Source organism: Talpa europaea (assembly GCF_964194135.1).
Source record: "Talpa europaea genome assembly, chromosome: X".
Classification (NCBI taxonomy): Eukaryota; Metazoa; Chordata; class Mammalia; order Eulipotyphla; family Talpidae; genus Talpa; species Talpa europaea.
In genome coordinates, this window is record NC_140081.1 from 92834396 (window position 1) to 92854964 (window position 20569).

At 48.5% G+C, this 20569-nt stretch overlaps 1 protein-coding gene across 5 annotated transcripts in view; it reads left to right on the plus strand.

Annotated features, from left to right (window-relative positions):
* Positions 1 to 20569, plus strand: part of AFF2 (ALF transcription elongation factor 2) — a gene marked incomplete at both ends in the record, with an annotated part of 417693 nt that overhangs the window by 386859 nt on the left and 10265 nt on the right. For 4 of the 5 annotated variants that reach the window (XM_084259153.1, XM_084259155.1, XM_084259154.1 and 1 more), the window contains 8 exons: positions 2084 to 3094; positions 4560 to 4681; positions 8618 to 8840; positions 12107 to 12396; positions 12956 to 13019; positions 15001 to 15137; positions 18435 to 18506; positions 18877 to 18970. In XM_084259153.1, the coding sequence (XP_084115279.1) occupies positions 2084 to 3094; positions 4560 to 4681; positions 8618 to 8840; positions 12107 to 12396; positions 12956 to 13019; positions 15001 to 15137; positions 18435 to 18506; positions 18877 to 18970 (2013 nt within the window). The remainder of the gene's footprint in view (positions 1 to 2083; positions 3095 to 4559; positions 4682 to 8617; positions 8841 to 12106; positions 12397 to 12955; positions 13020 to 15000; positions 15138 to 18434; positions 18507 to 18876; positions 18971 to 20569) is intronic. The other variant, XM_084259156.1, reaches the window with a different exon arrangement.

Here is a 20569-nt window from a genome sequence, read left to right on the forward strand (position 1 = left end):
CAAGGCAGCTCGCCTCGCCGGCTCTCAGCACAATCACTTTACACTAGGAATGCTTCAGGAAAGCATTTCAGTATTGATGGCATTTTCCCCCTCTGACACATATTCACAACGTCCCGACCAGACAGACGTTACTGCTGTGACTAGCTTGCTGTGAGACTCCCTTAGTTGCTCTGAGCCACAAGCTTGCTCCTGTGGAGAGGGCAGTGGCGGTAACTGGGCTCACCTTCTCTGTCAAAGAAGCAGTGAAGCCAGTCAAGACCTGTTTCTGGCCCTGGGCCAGTCTAGGCCAAAGCCATCAATCGGAATTTGTCAAGTAAGCATGATGGTTGAAAGGCCTCAAGCTTTTCATTTCCATTTACACTTTAGGTGTGCATTTGATAATAATAATCCATGAAAACAGCAAACACAGTCCAAAATTAGAAATAAAATCACGTGCCTTTTCTCTCCCTTCCACTTCATGTCCAAGGTGGCTGCTCAGGTCCTCTGAGCCCACACTTTGTCCAGCGGAAAGATCCTTTCATGGTTTTTTACACACTCGAGTTTCTTTATTTTATTGTATTCAAAATGAATTTATTTTGGGCCTCCCCTTCCCCTGGTGGTGCAGGCGGTTGAGCGCCACTCTGTGAAGCTGTCCACAGCCTCTGCAGGGCAGGTTCAATCCCAGCTGGCTGGCGAGGGTCCCATATGGTGCAGCAGACCTCTCCTGTCGCGCCCGCTGCTCCCCTCAGCAGTGTCTTTCATGAGTCTGCCTGTTCTGTTCCCAGCTCTGCCTCTGGTGAATCCTCTCACCCGCCCACGAATCTGGCCTATACCCCGGTTCTTGTATAAATAAATAAATAAATAAATAAATCTTTAAAAAAAATTTTAAAAAATGAATTTATTTTGAATAAATTTATTCAAAATTTATATATTAAAGTGACATCACATTATGACTTCTCCAAGTTTCAGAGCTGCATCATTGAGAATCAACATGTGTCTATACTGCATTAAATTAATGTCACCGCAAACTTGTTTTCCATAATCAGAAAGAAATAATAGCAGGTGCTCCTACCAATGATGGCAAACACTTCTTGATGAGGGCTGTGTGCTGGCACTGGGGAAGCTCCTGACTTCCGTTTTCTCATTTCAGCCTCATGACAACCCGTAGGTACTTGCTAATATTGTCCTCATTTCACAGATGAGAGAATAAGGTTCTTAGGGGTTAAGAAACTACCCAATATCTCCCAATTAGATAGTGCCAGAGCCAGAGCTGAACCCAGGATCTGTGCATTACCAGAGCTGCTGCCCTTCACCTGGGACCTCACTGCCAACAGGGGCAGCTCGTACCACCTCTCCACTGGCCTGCTGTTGCCCCATGCAGGTGGGACCCCAGCTGCTCCAGTGCTTTTAATTCTGTCACCCTCTGTCGGCTGCAGTCATAAGCCTCAGCTGATGGTTTTCAGAAGAGGGCTTCTGAGAAATACGATGGCTCTGGAGTGCAGCAGGCAGAATTCAGGGTGGGGAGCGAAGGCTCACAGGGCACATGTCATCTCCATGGCTTAGCCACCAACATGTGCATGCATGTCCCCGAAGGTGGCTTGTTGCCCGCACACACAGAGGGAGGAGTGTTTTGGAAATCAAATCTTTTCATCCTTCAGTAAAAGTCCACAAGGCGGGTTCTTCAGCCAGTGAATTACAGCGTCTCAGAGGCAGCCCTGGCCCCTTGGCAGCTAGAAGGCCTCCCCTTTGAGTCCCACGACGGGGGTGGGGGCGCGACTGAGGCTCCTCTCAGGACTCTGCCTCCTGCTGGGACCCTGAGTGGGGAGAGGGAGGGGTCCTAGCATAGGATTTTAGGAACAGGTTTCTCCTCCCAGGCCAGAGTGCAGAATATTTCCGGAAGTGGAGTGTAAATAAATGTACTGGGGCTGCCGGTGCTGATTTCACCTATCTAGATCATTCGGTCGATGTGGACTCTGTGTTTGTCCTGTGTGAATGGTCACCTAACATTCCAAGCTTTTCTCAGCAAGCAGCCAGCGCCCTGAGCGTCCTCCGGAATGCTGACTAAATGTGAAATTGACTCTTGCTGCTGTTTCTCAATCTGCAGCCCGAGCCTCCCTCAACCAACAAGTGGCAGTTAGACAAATGGCTTAACAAGGTCACATCCCAGAACAAGTCGTTTATTTGTGGCCAAAATGAAACACCCATGGAGACCGTTTCTGTGCCTCCTCCCATCATCCAGCCGATGGAAGTCCAGATCAAAGTGAAGACAAACCCCAGCCAGATCCTGGCTGAACCCAAAGAAAGGCCTCTCCTCGGTCTCATTAGGGAGAAAGCGCGTCCTCGGCCCACCCAGAAAACTCCAGAAACAAAGGCGTTGAAGCATAAGTTGTCAACATCTGTTGACACAGCTTCTCAGAGGACAATTGGGAAAAAACAGCCCAAAAAGGTTGAGAAGAACGCCAACACCGACGAGTTTACCTGGCCCAAACCAAATATCACCAGCAGCACTCCCAAAGAAAAGGAAGGTGTGGAGCTTCCTGAGCCGCCGAGAAGCCGCAGCAAAGCCACAGCCCACAAGCCAGTCCCTAGGAAAGAGCCCAGGCCTAACATCCCCTTGGCTGCTGAGAAGAAGAAATACAGAGGCCCTGGCAAGACCGTACCCAAGTCCCGGGAATTCATTGAAACGGATTCATCGACGTCCGATTCCAACACGGATCAGGAAGAGACCCTACAGATCAAAGTCCTGCCTCCTTGCATTGCTCCTGGGGGTAACACGGTCAAGTCCAAGGAGACCTGTGGTGCCAGCCTGACCCTCAGCACCCTAATCAGCAACAGCAGCAGCAACTTACCCGCCAGCAATGAGGAGCCCACGTTTTCACCCATCCCTGTGATGCAAACTGACCTCCTGTCCCCTCTACGAGATCATGAGAATCTGAAAAATCTCTGGGTGAAGATTGACCTTGACTTACTATCTAGAGTACCTGGCCACAACTCACTGCAAGCAGCTGCAGCCAAGCCAGACCACAAGGACAAGGAGACTGCCTCAAAACCCAAGCGCCAAACTGCGGCCACAGCTGCGGAGAAGCCCACCCCCAAGGGCAAGCGTAAGCACAAGGTAATCTCTCCCAAGGGTCTGCCCAGCGATCCCTACCAGGGCGGTCTGTGGGCTGCCTTGATCTTCAGTCTCATTTCCCAGGAGGCTGATGGCAATGGGTTGCAGTCTTTGGTGAAGGCCATGGTTACTTCCTGTGGGAAATGCAGGGTCTGACCTGACCAGGGGGGAAGTGTTAGGCAGGATCAGAGTTTGGAGGCCAATGTCAAGAGCATCCGATATGGCACATGGGGGATGAGGATGTGTGGGAAAGAAAATATGAAGAGTTCCCTTTCCCAGACAGCCCGTCCCCAGGTTGACGCCTTAAGGCGCTCCTGCTGCAGGCACCTGCTCCAGCTCCAGCACCCAGAGCGCCAGAGGCAAAGCACTTCATCTGGGCCTTGTTAACTTCCCGCCACACCAGCACCCCCACCACCCAACTCTCCTTTGATTACCTGACTCCTGCTGGGCACAGGCTCTGAGCAGCCCATTGGGCCCGATGTGTGGCTTGGCTTGACTTGTGAAAATCTCATCTGCAAGAGGTCAGGGCTGAATTGCGGGGCTGCAAACTCTAATCAGAAGGGGACACCCAGAATGACCTCTAATGTTTCAAATACATCAAGGGAGACGAGCTTATGTCAAATCGGCTCCTCCACGTGGAGACGAGCTTATGTCAAATCGGCGTACCTCCACATGGCGGTTTTTGAAAGTCATATCACCTCCTGGTGATATCTGGGTAATGTATGTTTAACGCTGCCATAGTGACTAGAGAGAAGGTCTCGAACCCTTTCCCCATCTCGTCTGTCTTTTTTGGTCAGAAATGGCTCAGAGTTTTGGTGGGAAACCTTCCCCGGCAGGCCGTCCTGCTGGTTGGGATAGAACCAGGATGAGTTAAATCTTCCTTCAACATCAGGGATTAAAGGGCGGAGGGTGCTTTCTCCAAGCAGTGTACCACCTTGTCCAATGAGAATGTTCCAAAATATACACCAGGGTCGCCCAGTCCTGGCACTGTCCCTGCTCTCAGTGCCAATGGCACAAGCAGGCAAAGACCTGCAGGCGTCCCCTCGCCCGTGAGCGTCCACGCGTGTTGTTGCTGGTACACGTGACTGTTCTGTGTCACCCACCATCCTTGTGCCATTTGCAGAGGATTTATGCCATGGTAGCTTGCAGTGGTAGTTTCTAGACTCGTCATTCAGTGGAGACTTTTTTGATGGGAGAAGTGTCTGAAGCTTGTCGATTCTCCTTCGCTCTGGTATGAGATTCCTGCCCCAACCAGAGGTTCCCATCACAGCTCAGCTCTCCCAATCACCAGCTTCTCGGTAGTTGTGGACCAGGCCAGGCTGAGGGCCCTCCTCTGCCCAGGGGTGCGCGTGGAACTCCCTCCCTAGTCCAGGGGTTAAGATAGAAGCCCACTGTCTACCTGACTCATCGTTTTTACAAGTCTGCACGCGCCTTGTGTCTGAAACTCAGCATTTTTTTCCTGTTAAAGCCCACAGATGTGGCAGAGAAAATCCCGGAGAAGAAGCAGCGCCTAGAGGAGGCCTCAGCTGTCTGCCTGCTCCCCCCTTGCATCTCCCCAGCCCCACCTCAGAAGCCTCCCAGCACTAAAGAGTGAGTTTGCCCTGTCTCTCTGTGGTGCTTCTGTTTTTTAGACCCTGAAGCCATTCCCGTGAAGCCTTTGGGGGTCAGATAAAAAGTAGGAGTCTCAGAGACCAGTCCTGAGGCTGTCCCTGGCTGCAGGTCTGACAGGGGCGGGGCACTAACTGGAATACAGGCTGCCAGGTCTGGGGTGCCTCCGTGAGCTACTTAGCAACATTTCTTCACCCCAACTCGATCGGTGACTGAAATGAGCCAAAGCGGAGATTTAGCGTTACGTGAGGGTCTCAGTGGGTGACCTAATTAAAAAGAGGCCGCCTCAAGGGACACTTGTCATTTTCTATTACTCAAAGGAGCCAAATGCCTACTCAGAATCTCCATGCGCAGGGGTGTCCAGTCCTGTCCACAACCCACGTGCTTTTCTCGGCTCGTCTCAAGTACACCCGGCAGGCTGACTTGAGCGGGCATTTCAAATGGAATATTAAAAGAATTTTTAGATGTAAAAGAGAGAGGACCCCGTCAGTTGAACCAGGTCATCTGCTTCTAGGCAACTTCTGCTTCTGATGATGATGAAACGGTTTCCCTGGAAAAGCAAGCTCTTGTCCTTGAAGGATGGCCCAGCTGCCACTTCCTCTTTGGTGTCGTTACTGAACCTTGATACGTGGGGCTTGAGGACCAATTGCTACCTCCTGGGCTCCTCAGAGACCAGGGCAATGACATGCTTCGGGAGGCTGGAGATGAGCCTCTGGGGCTTGCCTTCCCCTTGGGGCAGTTCTGTGTTGCGGAGAGCCATTCATGCCAACCAACTGGCGCCGCTTCTCCGTTCTCCCTCTTTGCAGAATGTGCCAGAATCACACAGGCGGTCTCCCTGTCCCCGCCTCACTGGAGAAGTCCTGTCCTCTGTTTCTATCAAGCATTGTGACCGAATTCTTCTATCTTATAAATATCACTTAACTAACAATCATGTCAGCTACTGGGACCATTCCGTCTGGATAATTATTGCCATAAATTCATTCAACATTAGACATTACTTCCTTCAAAGACCAGTTTTGGAGCCTATTAGCAGCCCAGAGCAGAGAGGCAATCTGGCTAACTGCTGCTGACAATTGATTTCCCAGATTCCTGTTTAACATCAGTGATATGGCATCAATCTGCCCCCGATAAGATGTCGGAAATAAGTTATCAGCCACATTTGTTTGCATCCTTGTTTTGAGATGAAAAGTAGGAAAGACCAGTTACCGCTAGATCTGCTCAATAGAATCAAGAGATTCGGGCCCCTTCCCCAAGGATCAGAGCGTCTGTGATACGAGTTTGCTCTGAAGCATCCTGTCTCATCCTTGAGGTTTTGAGAACCAGAGGAGCAGGTTGACCCCCTTCACTCCAGGTGGAGCAGGAATATGGAGAAGCTTCCTCCCCAGTGGCCAAGCAGGGTCGCTGCAGGGTCTCCTTTCCAGGAGGGGGGACTGAAGTGGCAGCTTTGCGGTGGCAATACCCAAGCCCAGATCCCAGGCGTTGACCGGTTCAGGCCATCTCGGGGCAGAACGGAAAGGCAGGGGGCGTGGGGCATTGCCACTGCCTTCAGCCCCCACTCCTAGTCCCGTCTCCCTAGCAACCCAGTGACCTGTCACTCTTCCCACCTCACAGAAGAGAGATGACCAACTATTTAGTGAATGTCTTGTCATGTCAATTTATTGTCATAAAATAGTATCTGTAATCCATGGTCTTTATAGTAATTCTGTGTTTCTAGTGTTTACCCAGTGGCATTTATCGTCCAGGAAGGACCGTATGCTCACCCAACAAGTGCAAGTCTGGGGAAATCTCTGGAGTTGAGGGAGGATGAGTCAAGGACCGGCCTGTCAGAGGTCTTCATCTAGGAAGCCTCCCTTGAGGCTTTGCCTGCTCCTCTGCATCTAGCTGGCCCTTCAAGCCATGTCCTTGGGCACTTCCATGAGACCACATTCACTTTTCTAAAAGAATTTCCTCAGCCTAGCAAAGAACGCCACACAGATTATGCACATGGAAGCCCACCCCATCATTCAGTGGGGGCATCCTGCTGGGCTCCTCCCCTCCAACCTTGGAATTTGAAGTATCCCTGAGTCCGCTGAGTCACTGTGTGGGGGTGGTGATGCTCTTCTCTTGCCCACATCCTCCTCTGGCCTACTGCAAGTGTGCCCGAGGTACCGACTGTTCTCGCAGTGGGCCGCCATAATGGTGACAGAGCAGTCCCTCGACAGCGTTCCTTGGGCGTCTTTTGTCCAGGAATTCATTGAAAATGTCAGGTTTGAGGTCACTACCCAACCGATGGAAAGGGGGGCAGATGACGGTGTCACAGAAGCATGGACTTCTGCTAAGCACAGTGGCGGATGGAAAAGGCTGGCAGGTAGTAGCCAGTGCCTCTGGGAGATAGCTCTTCCCCCCACTCCCAGCCCCACCGCCTTCCCAGGCAGCCCCAGTGGTAGAGGGGAGGTCATAGCACACGGACCATCTCCAGCCTATGGAGTCCCAGCGACGCTTGACAACGCTTCATCCACCCCGAAGGTCTGACGCCTGCGTGACTAAGCGCGGGCCGGTGTTTGTGGCGCTTCCCATGGGCGTGAATCCTACCCACATGTTCATTTTAATCAGGCATCACAACTGTCTTCAAATAGTTCTACAGGTCAGGGTGTTTTTAAAAGCCCATTGGCAAATGTTTTTTAATTAATTTTAACCAATTAAGGTAATGGCAGAAGCAATGAAGTTGTTTCTTCTAATTTGGCTGTATGACAAAAATTGACATAGTGCCAAATTTATCAAACAAAAGATGGAAAGGACAAATATTATTATAATTGGCAATGGTGTGCAACACAGCAGGAGTGGAGCCAGGAGGCTGCATCGACTCCTCCCACTTCAGAAAATCAAACCACTTGAATGCTTGTTCATCTTTGATTTGTTGCTTGGAGATATTATAAATCTATTTTTCTAGATACTGACTGAAATGGACCAAGAGGAAAACATAAATTCTTGTTGGCTTAATTTGCTATTGAAAATTGTAGTCAATAATCATGAAAAGTAAATGGCTGCACAGTGCAATATTAGTTGTCTAAGAAAAGATTAAAATTCAAGTAATCTTCATTGATTAGTCTAAGACAGTAACTAAAATGAAAATCCATGACCCAATTACCATGTTAAGCAGCTAGTAGAAGGTTTTAGTTGTTCTGTTTTATTTGAAGTCTCAGACTGTTTGATGGTGCCCATTTAATGGGCAGATAAATCAGTCTGAAAGCACAGGAGTCCTTTAAGCGCTGCAGATGTCTTAGGGCGCTATGACGAAAGAATATTTTTCAAATGGAGTTTTGTAAAGCGGAGAACATCGCTATGTCAGTGTGACACCTACGGCCAGCAGGTCATTGTGCCTTGGTGTTGGGGTAGGACATCTTGAACATACAATTTCCAGTGTGGCACAAAGTACTCAGGACTTTATCAAGTTCTAGGTAATGTTCAAATATCATATTTCTTAGGAAAATCTCTCTCCTTAATTGTTTATTATACCATTTAATCTGTGATTGTGCAGTGAAGTCACAGGGCAGAACTGTCCTAACAATGATGGGATTAACACCTACATTGGATTTTCCAGAAAAATCCAATGAACAGTCTTCTTAAAAGGTTGCAGATATCACATAACATATTGCATTAGATGCTTGATTTATCATAGAGTTCTGCTTCAGACACATGTGCTTGTTTCTAGATCCATGCTTGCCCTAGTCCATAGCTATGTTTATAGTGAGGGCTGCAACCCCCCCTTGACAGCGGCATCTGGTGTGCAGTAGGCAACACACTATGAATGTGTCTATCTGCATCTTTATATATGACGGATCATTGACTAAAATACGTCTTTAGCTGAAAGTGCCAGTGTCACGGGGAAAATCAGAATCAAGACAGAACTTTGACATCCTCTGCTTTTTGTTTACACAGAAACAGTTCATCCAGGAGAGCAAACAGAAGAAAAGAAGAAAAACTGTTCCCTCCTCCACTTTCCCCACTGCCAGAGGACCCTCCACGCCGCAGAAATGTCAGTGGGAATAATGCCCCCTTCACTTCAGACAAGAACATCCCAATTATTGGACAGATCATCTCCACCAAACCTAAAAGGAGTGAAGGGAAATTCTGTGCTACTTTCAAAGGGATCTCCGTGAATGTAAGCCCTTTAGGAGAAATACCATAATTGTCATGTAGAAACACATTAACCCAACTTACCTAACTAGACTTGACCACATGGCACATGGGATGTTGCAGGGAATGGGAGTAAGAGACAGAGAAAGTGTGAGTGCGTACACACACACGCGTGCACACACACACACACACACACAACACACCAGCCCTCCATTATTTCTAGGCTTGATTTTTCCAACTCAGGATGGATTTTTCACACCAGTGTTACTTCCCCAAACAGATTAATATGCAGAAACCCAGGCCCTTGGACATCCTTTGGTTCAGCCCCTTCCTCTCTTGGGTTGGGGCAGACAGTTCCATAACACTCTTGACCACAGCATCTGGTGTACGGTAGGCAACCATTATTTAGCGAATGACAGAACACATGGATGGGATGGGAATGTCTCAGATCACTGAATCATGGCTGGAAGTCTCAAGTTCCATCTCTCCACACCCAGCTTAGGAACTGTGAATTGTTTTGGAAAGACAGGAATTAAAAAGAATGAGTTTTTAAAGGTGAATCACACAGCTGGGGTTCCAAGTCCACCCAAAGGATTACCCAGTCCTTTGGAGCTTCTTTTTTTTTAAATACATACTATTTATTTATTTATGCATACAAGAACTGGGGTGCAGAGCAAAGGTTCTGTGGTGGTGAGAGGATTCACCACAGACAGAGTGGGGAGCAGAACAGGCACATCGACTGAAATACACAGCTGAGGGGAGCAGCAGGTGAGATAGGAGAGGTCTGCACCATGTGTGTCAGCTCCCTGGTCAGGGATGGAACTCAGGCTGTAACGGTAATAGAGCTGGGACTGCACCCCAATACCACCAGGGAGGCCCCCTTTAGATTTTCTACACTGCTGTTGGATGGGAATAAATAATTGTAGATTTGTATCACTGTGCACGCCATGTATGATGTCTTTTCAGCTGTCTCAGGTGGAGGTCCATACATTGTGGAAACCATGAGCAATGGTGTCACTAGTGAATATTAATGACAAATGAGCCCCTCTTTCCACATGTGCAGAGGTAGCATCCACAATCATCATGTCCTCCTTTAGTGTAATGTGAAAAGCAGATGAGTGAAAATAAGTTTTCAAATGTCTGGTATCAACCTGGTACGCCTAGAATTGCAGGTATCCATTGACCACCCCAGAGCTTTATGGACCCCAATTTGTAGTCCTCAATCATGTGACATGACTGAGATGGCATATCTGGGTAAATGCCATCTCCGATAGAAAGGAATCGCTTGTTATAAAGTTGTCATTTTGCATCTGAAGGTCACGGATGTGACGGTGTGTGTACCCTAACAGTAGGCCTACAGTCCCATTGAAAGATGCTGACTGTGCTGTTGGGAACTAAACCATGTACTTTAGGCAGTAATTATACTATCAATCTCATTTTCATACCGAATATAATTAATATCATGAATTCCAACTGACGCTGTGTTCCATTGCAAGCTTTCGGAGGGCACACGCCATATCTAGGCAATTCTTCCTGTGAAGTGCCTGGGATATTGTCACAAATAATTAGATGCTTAACATGGATGTTATTACAGCAGCGATAATGATTATAAGAATCTGCAAAGTCATTTCCACAAGAGCTAAAAACTACTGGGGAAATTTGGTACCTGAGCTTCCATTTGCCCGGGACATGGCTCCTTCTTCTGGAGAAGTCTCTGGGGTCCCCCATGATAGGTTTTGTGTAGCCATCGCCTCTTCTTCGGCCATTCCTTCTTTCTTGTAATGGCTTGCAATCTGGGAAACTTTGCAAGATATTTTTGCCCTAAACTAGCGCTGCAGCAGATTTGCTCTGTGACCTCAGGCAAATCTGACCTGCAGGCAAATCAAATTTAGCAAATCGCCAAATTTCTATAGGCAAATCTGCAAGCCTGTAGAAGGCGTGCAGTTGGGCAGATGATCTGTTAAGGTGTTTTTCCTGTCCACAAGTGTTTCAGGTTTAGTGCTCTCCACATCTTCCCCATGCTGGGTTTGTGTCATGTTTGGTTTGTTGATGCCCGGTGGGGAGGGGCAAGTGTGGACAGAGGACATGTTTATGGCATTTAAATGATCGTGGCTGAATGCAGAGCTTGCCAGTCAGCTGCGCCAGATCGACATCAGTCTGTGTGCGTGCGGGACGTGGCGGGGCAGGGTCCTTTCCACCTCTCTGGCCATGGAGAGGAGTGACATTCTGCTGCGCTCACGCCAGTGTTTGGCCCGGGCCATCTGTGTCTGGCAGCGGAGACATGGAGCTGGCTGAGCAGTTTCAGAAGACTTTGGGTTTTCTGGGTTTGAGTTGAGTATAATCCGTGATGATCTTTAAAATAGTGTCTCCAAATCCATCATAACAAATTTTAATTTTGTAGCCTCCCAGCCCCTTTGTCTCAGTGAGGTCTTGGTGGCAAGAATTATTTCATAATCAGAAGGTTCAGGATCAAGTGGAAAAGATCATCTTTCGGGGATCTTAGACACGTCCACATTGGCCTAGCGTCTTGAAAGTGCCCCCTTCTCACCCCGGCAGGCGGGCACGCGCAGATTCAGCAGACACAGGAGAGCCCACCAGGTAGTCTGTGGCACACTTGGTCGTATAATTGCAGTCTGACCACCTACCTTCTTCCTCTGCACCCCGTCTTTCTATGGCGATGACAGTTCAGAGAGAAACGCAGAAACCTAGCCATGTGATCCTTGACCTGGTCAAAGGGGGATTTTGTTGCCTGAGACGTCCCCAGGAGGAGGCGCTGGGGTGTTCACAGAGCTGGAGGCCAGGTCGGCTCCGCTCGAGAGCAAAAGGGCGACCCCAGCCTCACCCTGGGTGACTGATGAGTGTGTGTGATGCTTTGCTGCTCTTCTGCTGCTGAGCAAGGGCCCTCTCCTTACCTGGTGACATGTTGCAGGCTGGTCCCTCCTTCCCTTGTTGAAAATATACACATCAGGGCTCTCTCTTCCCTTCCTCCTCCCCCCTCCATCCCCCCCCCACATCCCTCCTGGATTTAGACTTTCGCCAGGGACTCCAAGGCTGTCTCCTTGAGGCGGGCCGGTCACAGCACCCGATTACCTTGGAGCCGGGGCCGTTTTACAGCAAAAGCAGGTGCTTCACGGGACTTGTGGATGGAGCAGGGTGACCTCCTGGTCCTCCAGCCGTGTGCACCGTGTCCTGTCCTCGAGCCTGTGTCCTAGTGTTCTGGGATTCGAAGTATTTATGAAAAGATGTTGTAAAAAGCTGGACCTAATGGCAACCATCTGTCCTTTTCCCCAGGAGGGAGACACTCCAAAAAAGGCGGCCTCTGCCACCATCACTGTCACCAGCACTGCTATTGCCACGGCCACTGTCACTGCTACTGCCATTGTCACTGCCACTGTCACCGCCACCGCCACCGCCACTGCCACCACCACAACCACCACCACTACCATTTCCACCATCACTTCCACCATCACTACCGGCCTCATGGATAGCAGTCACCTGGAGATGACGTCCTGGGCAGCCCTGCCCCTGCTGTCCAGCAGCACCGCCAATGTCCGAAGACCCAAGCTCACTTTTGACGATTCGTATGTTGTCCCCAGATTCTCATGGACCCAGTTGGGGAGTGTTGAATGGGGAGCGGGGCAGTGTGATCTAGCACCAAGCATGTATCACCCCAAATCGGACCTCCCGGCAACTCCAACCTTAGAAGTACCTCGCTCCTCCCCCCACACCTCGAGTCCCAACTTGGCATGTCTTTGGCCCTTTCTAGTCACGGAGCGCTGTGATCGTTTCCCCAGGCAGGTGCTTCATGTAGCTTGCTCAGCCCTGCTGCTTATCTGAGTCCTCAGAACTGTGGGCCAACAAGATAGGGTGGCAACGACGTTCCTTTTGATCTGTTTGGACACTGTCATGCCTGCGGTTGGGAATGTAGTGGGTTTTTTTGTTAATGGGCCATTCATTATGAACTTCAGATTTCACTTCCAGGATTATCCATTTCAGAGTTAGTTCTTCTATGAATAATAGCATCATCTGCCTTTCCAGGGCATCATAACAGGATGAGATTCATAGCAATTTTTTTTTTTTGACTTCTCAGTCTTTTAGCAAAAAGATGTGTATTTCTGAGAGAGCTCGCTTTGTGTTTAGGGTTCACAATGCTGATTATTACATGCAAGAGGCTAAGAAGCTAAAGCACAAGGCTGATGCACTGGTAAGTGTCCTCCTCATCGCTTCCCTCCTGCTGGGCTTTTACGCTTTAAGGAGCCAAACTTTGTCTTGGCTGCTCTGACATCGGGCTATTGGAGTGGCTGTCATCCCACACGGTGATTCAAATGGCTCAGCTGTTGTCTATGGGGCAAACTTCCCCAAGTGAAACAATGCTCCCCTGATCCCACAGATGAAAACGAGGGGCAGGCTGGATGTCGGCTCCAGTCAAGGTGCCAGGAAGCTGTGCCTGAGACCTTCACTTGGGTGGCAAGAGATCAGAAAGGCTCTGGGTGGCAATGCCACTGGCTCCAAGACCAAAGGTTTTCTCTGAATGTGCCCAACTACCCTGTCAAAATCAGGGCCAGAAGTGCACAGCTGCTTCCCTCACCAGCTACTGACAGGGAGGCTGGCAGAGAAAAGTGCAGGAAGGTGCCTCGGGTGCTATTTTCACATATTTGTGGGTATCACTACCTTTTTGGTAGACCAGCATCGCAACCCTTCCCTCTACTGGCTTCTTTCTAGTCCCTAAGTCAACTAGACTGGTCACTGCAGAGGCCGAGCCAGAGCCAGCAAGGAAACTGCATTTCCTAAGTCTGGGGGACCCCTGATACCCCCTAACACCTACAGCCTCCCAGAGCACCAAGACCCCAGTCCCAGACCAAGAGTAACAAATGGAGGCCATTGTCATGGAAAACGTGGACTGTAGCTTGACTGTGGACAATAATTGCTTCACTGTCATTGTCAAAGATGGCCTGAAACTGTGTCAAAAAGCCAGGAAATACAGCGCTGCTAAATATTTTAGTTTAGTAAGATTTTATTGCAAAAGGTTTTAGCCTTGATAATGGACACGATTAAAGTGACTTAGACATACTGATTTCTTTTTTATGTGTAATGAATATTATATACGACACTTTTATAGGGAGCATTTTATAACGGTATTTAACATTTTCAATTTTTGATAGCTGGATGTTAGAATTCCACTAATATGGAATTTGAGGTAAAAGAATCAATATAATGCAGATTGAGCGATTTAAATTTTCTTGTAGACCTTTTTATCAAAATATTTTCTATGCAACCGTGAAGGTTTCAATTCTCAAAATGGCAGAGTAGCTGTCTCTAGCAAAGGATTAAGTACAACTGTAAAATGATGAGTTACAGGTCCTGCAGAATCTCTTGTTGTAAATGACTCTACAATAAATGTTCTTCAGTTTTTATATACCGCAGAAATTCTGAGCTTTCCTTTCTGTAAGCTGTTGTGCAGAAACTTAACAGTTTCAACCCAATTCAAAGGGATTTTACGAAAGCCCGTCTGTCTCTCTACCCGATTTCCTTCTCTTCTTGCCAAACAAGATCATTTCCTCCCCTCACCTTGCTCTGACTGCCTCTCCCCAAAGGAGAAAGTAAAATCCAGAGAGAAAATGACACCATCAGTGTCAACTGATGCCCGGGCTGTCCCCCCTTCCGACGCCTCGGTTTCCCCGTCCATCAAATGAGGGACATGAACTTCCCGCTCTGGTGAGCCCTGCAAAGATGGCGTCCTCTGAATCCATGTTTCCCCACTGTTTTCTTTTATCCCCACCCCATGAGAGAGCTTCTTTAGATATGTGTTCACACATCCCCAACGGGATCTTAATAACAGAACTGTACGGATTAGCTCTTTATGTAATGTGCCCTATGGACGGTCACACCCCGTAGAACATTCAGTCAGTGATGACGTTGACGATATGATCTCAAACAGGGCTCCCAGCTTTGGTACCCTTGACATCTTGAGCCTGTGTGTTGGGGGATGTGTGGTCGCGTCTCTGGCCTCCGCCATCCAGATGCTCCCTGCCCTTGGCGGTGACAACCAGGAATGTCTGTGGCTCTTGCCACATGTCCCCGGGGAGGGCTACAAAGTGGCCCTGGCTGCTGAGCCTTTCCTCCGCGTGAAGGTCTGAGAAGAGAGGGAGTATCACGTTGACAAGTCCTCTTCCCATTTGTTTCAGTTCGAGAAATTTGGCAAAGCTGTGAATTACGCCGACGCGGCCCTGTCCTTCACCGAATGCGGCAACGCGATGGAGCGGGACCCTCTGGAGGCCAAGTCCCCGTACACCATGTACTCTGAGACCGTGGAGCTGCTCAGGTTACTGGCCTTTCCGCAGCCATCTTCCTAAGCTCGTTTCAGCCCTGGCTCCTTCAAAGCTGCTGTTTTTCAAAAATATCATTTCCACATAGTAATGATTTGTGCAGGGCATCTTCTTCTGAGAAGTCATCATAATTAGTTCTTGCCATTTTATTAATGTCATGGAAAATTTATAATTGATGGGCACTGCTTTTATAAATGATCCCCTTCAGAGGTTATAATGTGAGTGTTCTAATTTGCAATATTCATAAAATTAAAATGAAAACGTAGTGGGTGGAAGGAAAGTATAAGAATTTCACCGTTTGGCATTGACACTCATCTTTTAAAAGTGCGGTTTTATAATTCAAAAAAAGTGGTGCCATTGGGATTTCTGTTTTCTAAGAAGTTCTGCCTCGGTTATTAAAAAGGGAGGAGGTGCTTTCTGTGCATCTGGAATTTAAGGGAAGCAGACAAGGTGGTAGCAAGGGGCGGGATAGCGATGAGAGCGGGAGCAGAGGAATTTATTAACTGCACAGATAATTGGTTTCATTTGCATTTTAAATGAAATTTTCTGACCTGTTGGTCTTGGTGGAGTAGAATTTGTGGGTAATCAGATAAAACTTCCTGGAAGAAGGGAAAAGAGAAGAAATAATATGCATTGTAGTGTTTTCCAGTAACCTGAGATATTTTTTAAAATAACTTAATCCACTTGTGAATAGCGGAGAGGCGCCGTGGTGAGCTGGGTGGACTCGCTAATTGCTTCTGATTGAGCAAGCGGTTCTTTCCTGACACGTCCTCATTCCCGGTCACCTCTGGCTGGATTCATCCATAATGCCAGGGCTGGTTTTCACTGCGTTGCTTGTATCTGCATAAACGGTTACAGAACTGAGGGCACCTCAAAATTGGACACGTTTAGCTTGCCGAAGGGGAAATTGATTTCTCAGTACCTATTCCAGGTGGCCTGTGATTTTCTGGCAAAATGATAAGGATTCAAAGTCAAGAGGCGAAACGTTAATGAACAAGCAGGGAGAAAAGTCATGCCCCAAATGCAAATTAAAACAAGACACTTTTTAAATTAACAAGGAAATATAAACATGTTAGTGCCTAGTGTTAGCTTGCCAGAAAATAATGGTGAACTGGGCACCTCCAGTGTTGAGAGTAGGGGTGGAAATGGACGTGTCAGAAGACCTGTATACAGTGAGTTTTTGAGCCAATGGTTCAACTTCGGGAAATGGGAATTTCCTCTACGGAAGGATGTAATTGTACGAACAGAGCAAGTTATCTGCACTGTTTTATAGCTTATAAGTAGACGCAAACCAAATAATCAGTCACAAAAGGATAATGAATTACCTCGTAGTACACTTATGATGTGATGCTAAAGTCGAAGCCAGTTGAGGAATTATAGACAGGCTCTCTGTTTGACCACGGAAGGCATGTTTCTGCATGTGGACCAAACTGGAAGGGAAATGAGAGCAAACTTGTCTTTGTTATTTCCTTTTAGGAAGACCCACGCTGTCTTAAAAATACAAAGCAAGGCATCCATTTTTTTTTCATTTTTTGGAAAAAATGCAGTGTGAATTGTTCTGTCATCATTTATTTCCATTAGAAAACACACTTTCCCCTTAATTGTCTACCAAAACAACCTTTTTTTTTTTTTCTAAGCATAGTTCATGGTATTTTTTTGTGGTGTGGTCATTTGGTCCCCGTGAATATATATTTCAGTGGAACTTGGTAAAAGGTAATGGACAATTTGTAGACATTCACTTTAAAGTCAACATTTTTGAACTTTTCTTGGGAGCTCATTGTAGTCACATGCAGTTGGAGGGAGTGATGCAGGAGGCGCCCCCCGCCCCCAGCACCACACGGTCTTTGAAACCATCCAGGGCATTGATTCTGATTTCAGCAGCCCTGTTTTCATTTCAGTGTATTCCTTTTGTGTCCTCTCCTCTACCCTCCTTTCTCCATATACGTGTGCATGTATATGTGTGTCCATGTACGATTATGTGCATACACACTCTAGATGTGCAGGAAATATGTGTTTCTATACATAAAATATAGACACACGTATATTTTTTCCTGTAAAGTATATGTGTGGATGATCTTTGGGGATAGAGCAATTTCATTTGGGAATACAATGAGCTAAAGCAACTAGGCCTTCTGGTCTAGTTAAGCATCTGAAGCTCTGCTCTCCAGTCACTACAAACGCAGTTGCAATTAGAGGGTGACTGTAATCTGAACACAGTTTTTAGTAGTGTAATATTATGTTGAAGAGATTTTTATTGCTCTCTCCCTGACAGTATGCTGGCTACAGGGAGCGAGCCCCATTTTCTGCATTCAAGTAATTATAGTTGCTCTGAGCCTTGGGACTCTGCAATAGAAATGTAGTTGTGAAAACAAGTGAGGCATCACCGTGACTTGACATTTGCGTGATCTGGCTGTCAGAGACACTTAGATTGATTGCATAATAAAAACCCTTTTGCTTAATATTGCACTACAGGAGGGGCCGCATCAAGTGCACAGGCCCCTTGGCTGGGAAATGTTCGCTCAACAGAACGCCTTAACCAGGAGAGCGGGGCAGAGTGTAGGCTGAGCGGGTGCGGACTCTCGGGGGTGGGGCGCCGCCCAGGGACTATGGTTTTTCGGGGGAGGCTGCCGAAAATGAGGCGTTGGTGGTGTGCGCACGGGGTCCTACAGGCGCCCCAGCCTGGTCCAGGCTGCTGCTCACTTCGCTTCCTCTGCAGTGCTGACCTCCGTCCCTTGTTCCGCCACGAGTGCCTGTGAAATTGCATTAAAACTCACACAATGATTTTATGCAATGAATTGATTTTCAAGAGTCTCAGCTAGAAGAAAAAAACAGGAGCTGCTCAACCTTTGCACCCCGCTTTCTATTGGCATATGTTCCGAAGTCGGGCTCTCAGAAAAGAGCTCTTTAGAGGTGCGCTCGCTCTCGCCCCGCACTGTTGGCAGAGTCGCGTGCCTTCCAGCTCGCGTGTCATAAACCCGCTGGCGCGGACACTCGTGTCCACCTCCCACCGAAACCCATAATGCGGTTTAACACGGTGCTCTGGGAGACAGCATTTTTACGAACCCCAAACCCCACCGTGGAGCACAGACCCCGCATTTCCTACCTTCGCCCCAGCTGGCCTCTGCCCGTCGACCTTGGGTGGGTGTTTTCAGGAAGGCAAGCTTTTGCCCTCACGGCCCGGTGGGCCCTGCTGCCCAGACCCAAGTGGGACAAACGCCTTCAGGCACCAAGGACTTTGGGAATTTCTGAGCCGCGATCCAGACTCCACTCCAGCTTGTCCTTTCTCTTCAAAGGTATGCAATGAGGCTGAAGAACTTCGCCAGTCCCTTGGCCTCAGACGGGGACAAGAAGCTGGCAGTGCTGTGGTAAGTCTCCCGAAGGTCGTAAAGCAAGGGCTGAAATGTCGCAGAAGGATTTGAAAAGTCCAGAGTAACTTAAGCTGCTTAGCCCAGATCATTATTCTTGTTTTCCATTAAACTATTAAAGGATAACTAATGGATTTCTCCAGTCACTGACTACACATTCCCTCTCCTAATTTATACTCTGATCAAGATGAGGTTTGAATGCTACCCCTTCTCTTATAAAAACATCCTTGCTTTATGATCCTCAGTAACCACAGGAGGGTCAGCGACCCTGGGCTCCCCGAGTGGATGGCCGTGTAAATGGGAATCAGCATTTTGTTTTACAGTGTAAGTTTCTAGAAGCATCTGCTTTAATGTATCGCTTCCCACACAGCTACCGGTGTTTGTCGCTGCTCTACCTGCGGATGTTTAAGCTGAAGAAAGACCATGCCATGAAGTACTCCAGGTCACTGATGGAATATTTTAAGGTAATCCTTATTTGGACCATTTATACATGCCACGTAAGCAAAACTGCTGATGAGGCACAGCCCGCCCCCCCCGCCTCTCCTCTGGGGCTAGGCTTGGATTGGAGTCCAGGCAAAGAAGGTTCACTCTTGAGCCCCCGCTTATTTTCTGGACTGACCCCGTGAAGTCGTGTGCCTCAGCCTGCATGCTGGACCCCCTTAGGCTGCGGGTCTTGTGTTCAGGCGAGCAGCTAGCCGAGAAGTTTCTCAGCAGGGAGAGAACGCTCTGTGGCCATCCTGGACGGGAGGAGCACTTGAAGACAAAACTCATGGCTTTGCTTATTACCAAAATAAGGACACAAGCAACAAAAAATACATAAATGCATAAATAAGGAAGCAAAGAAGTTTATCTACCACCTAGGGAGGCACCTAGCATTTATTTGCAAGCAAAAAAAAAAAAAAAAAAAGACCTTCAACCACAAAATTTGGGGGTGAACAAGATCTTATGCTTGCCCCCCCACTGTACCAGTTGTCAGCGACTTGAGGGTCCTTATGGCCTCTGTGGCTTTTGTCCCCCAACAGTGGCCGTGGTTTACAGTTAGGGACACTCGGTGCTCCTCCTGTTCGGCAGCTCTCAAAGGGAAAGGACAATTGATTTCTACTTATTTACGTATTTATTTGTTTATTTATTCCCCAATGCATGTGACCGCTTGGCCAAATTGCAGCGTAGCAGTTGTTTAAACTGTCAGATCACACTCTCGCATCAAACACCTAAACCCAGGCAGGACACAGCGGGGTGCGATGCTGCTTGGGGGCAAACGGCGAGTCCCCGGGCTGCTGTGTGGTGGTGTGGCCATATGTCCACAGCCTCAACCTGGGCTCTGGAGTGGTAGTTCTTGAACTCGAGGGGGCCCCTGTGTCGGCTGAGGAGCTCTGCACCGCCCCCGCAAGGTTCTGATGGGATGGGGCCTGAGAACAGGCCTTTGCAACATCCTGGCTGATGCTGCTGCTGGTCTTGGGTCACGCTTCGAGAGCCTCTGCTCCATGACCCATCCTCTTCTGCCCATCCTGTGCAGCCCTCAGGGCGCATCAGCCCCCCTCCAGCCTCCTCCCCCTACCCCCGGGAGACACGCACTGCCATGCCGCGCAGCGCATTGAGCTAGTTTCAGGCATAAAGCTGGAGTCTGTGGAGTGCACGTTCCAGTGGGTCACATGCTTACTGGACTCCCAAACATGACATTCTCCCCCCAGCACCCCATTTGCAGAGGAACCTAGGCCAGACCCCAAAAGGCAGGGAGGAGCACTACTTGGGCCCTGACTCGAGAGGCAGGCTTGAGTCAGGCCCACCGCCCTGACCCTGTCTGCCTGAGCTCTCAGCCTGGAGAGGCCGAGTCACATCCCTGCCCTGTGGTGGTGATGCCGAAGACCAGGGTCCCCTGCGTTCCAAAAGTATATGCCACAAACGTACAGGGGGCCCATTTTCTAAAGCAGCCCGGCTCCAGGAGAGGGCAAAAGACTTCAGCATCCTATGCCATGCAGCTCAGGACCAGTGACATTGCTAAACGGGGAAAACTGTCAGCTGTGAGGATGTGCATAGAAAAATAGCAAACCCAGACGATTACG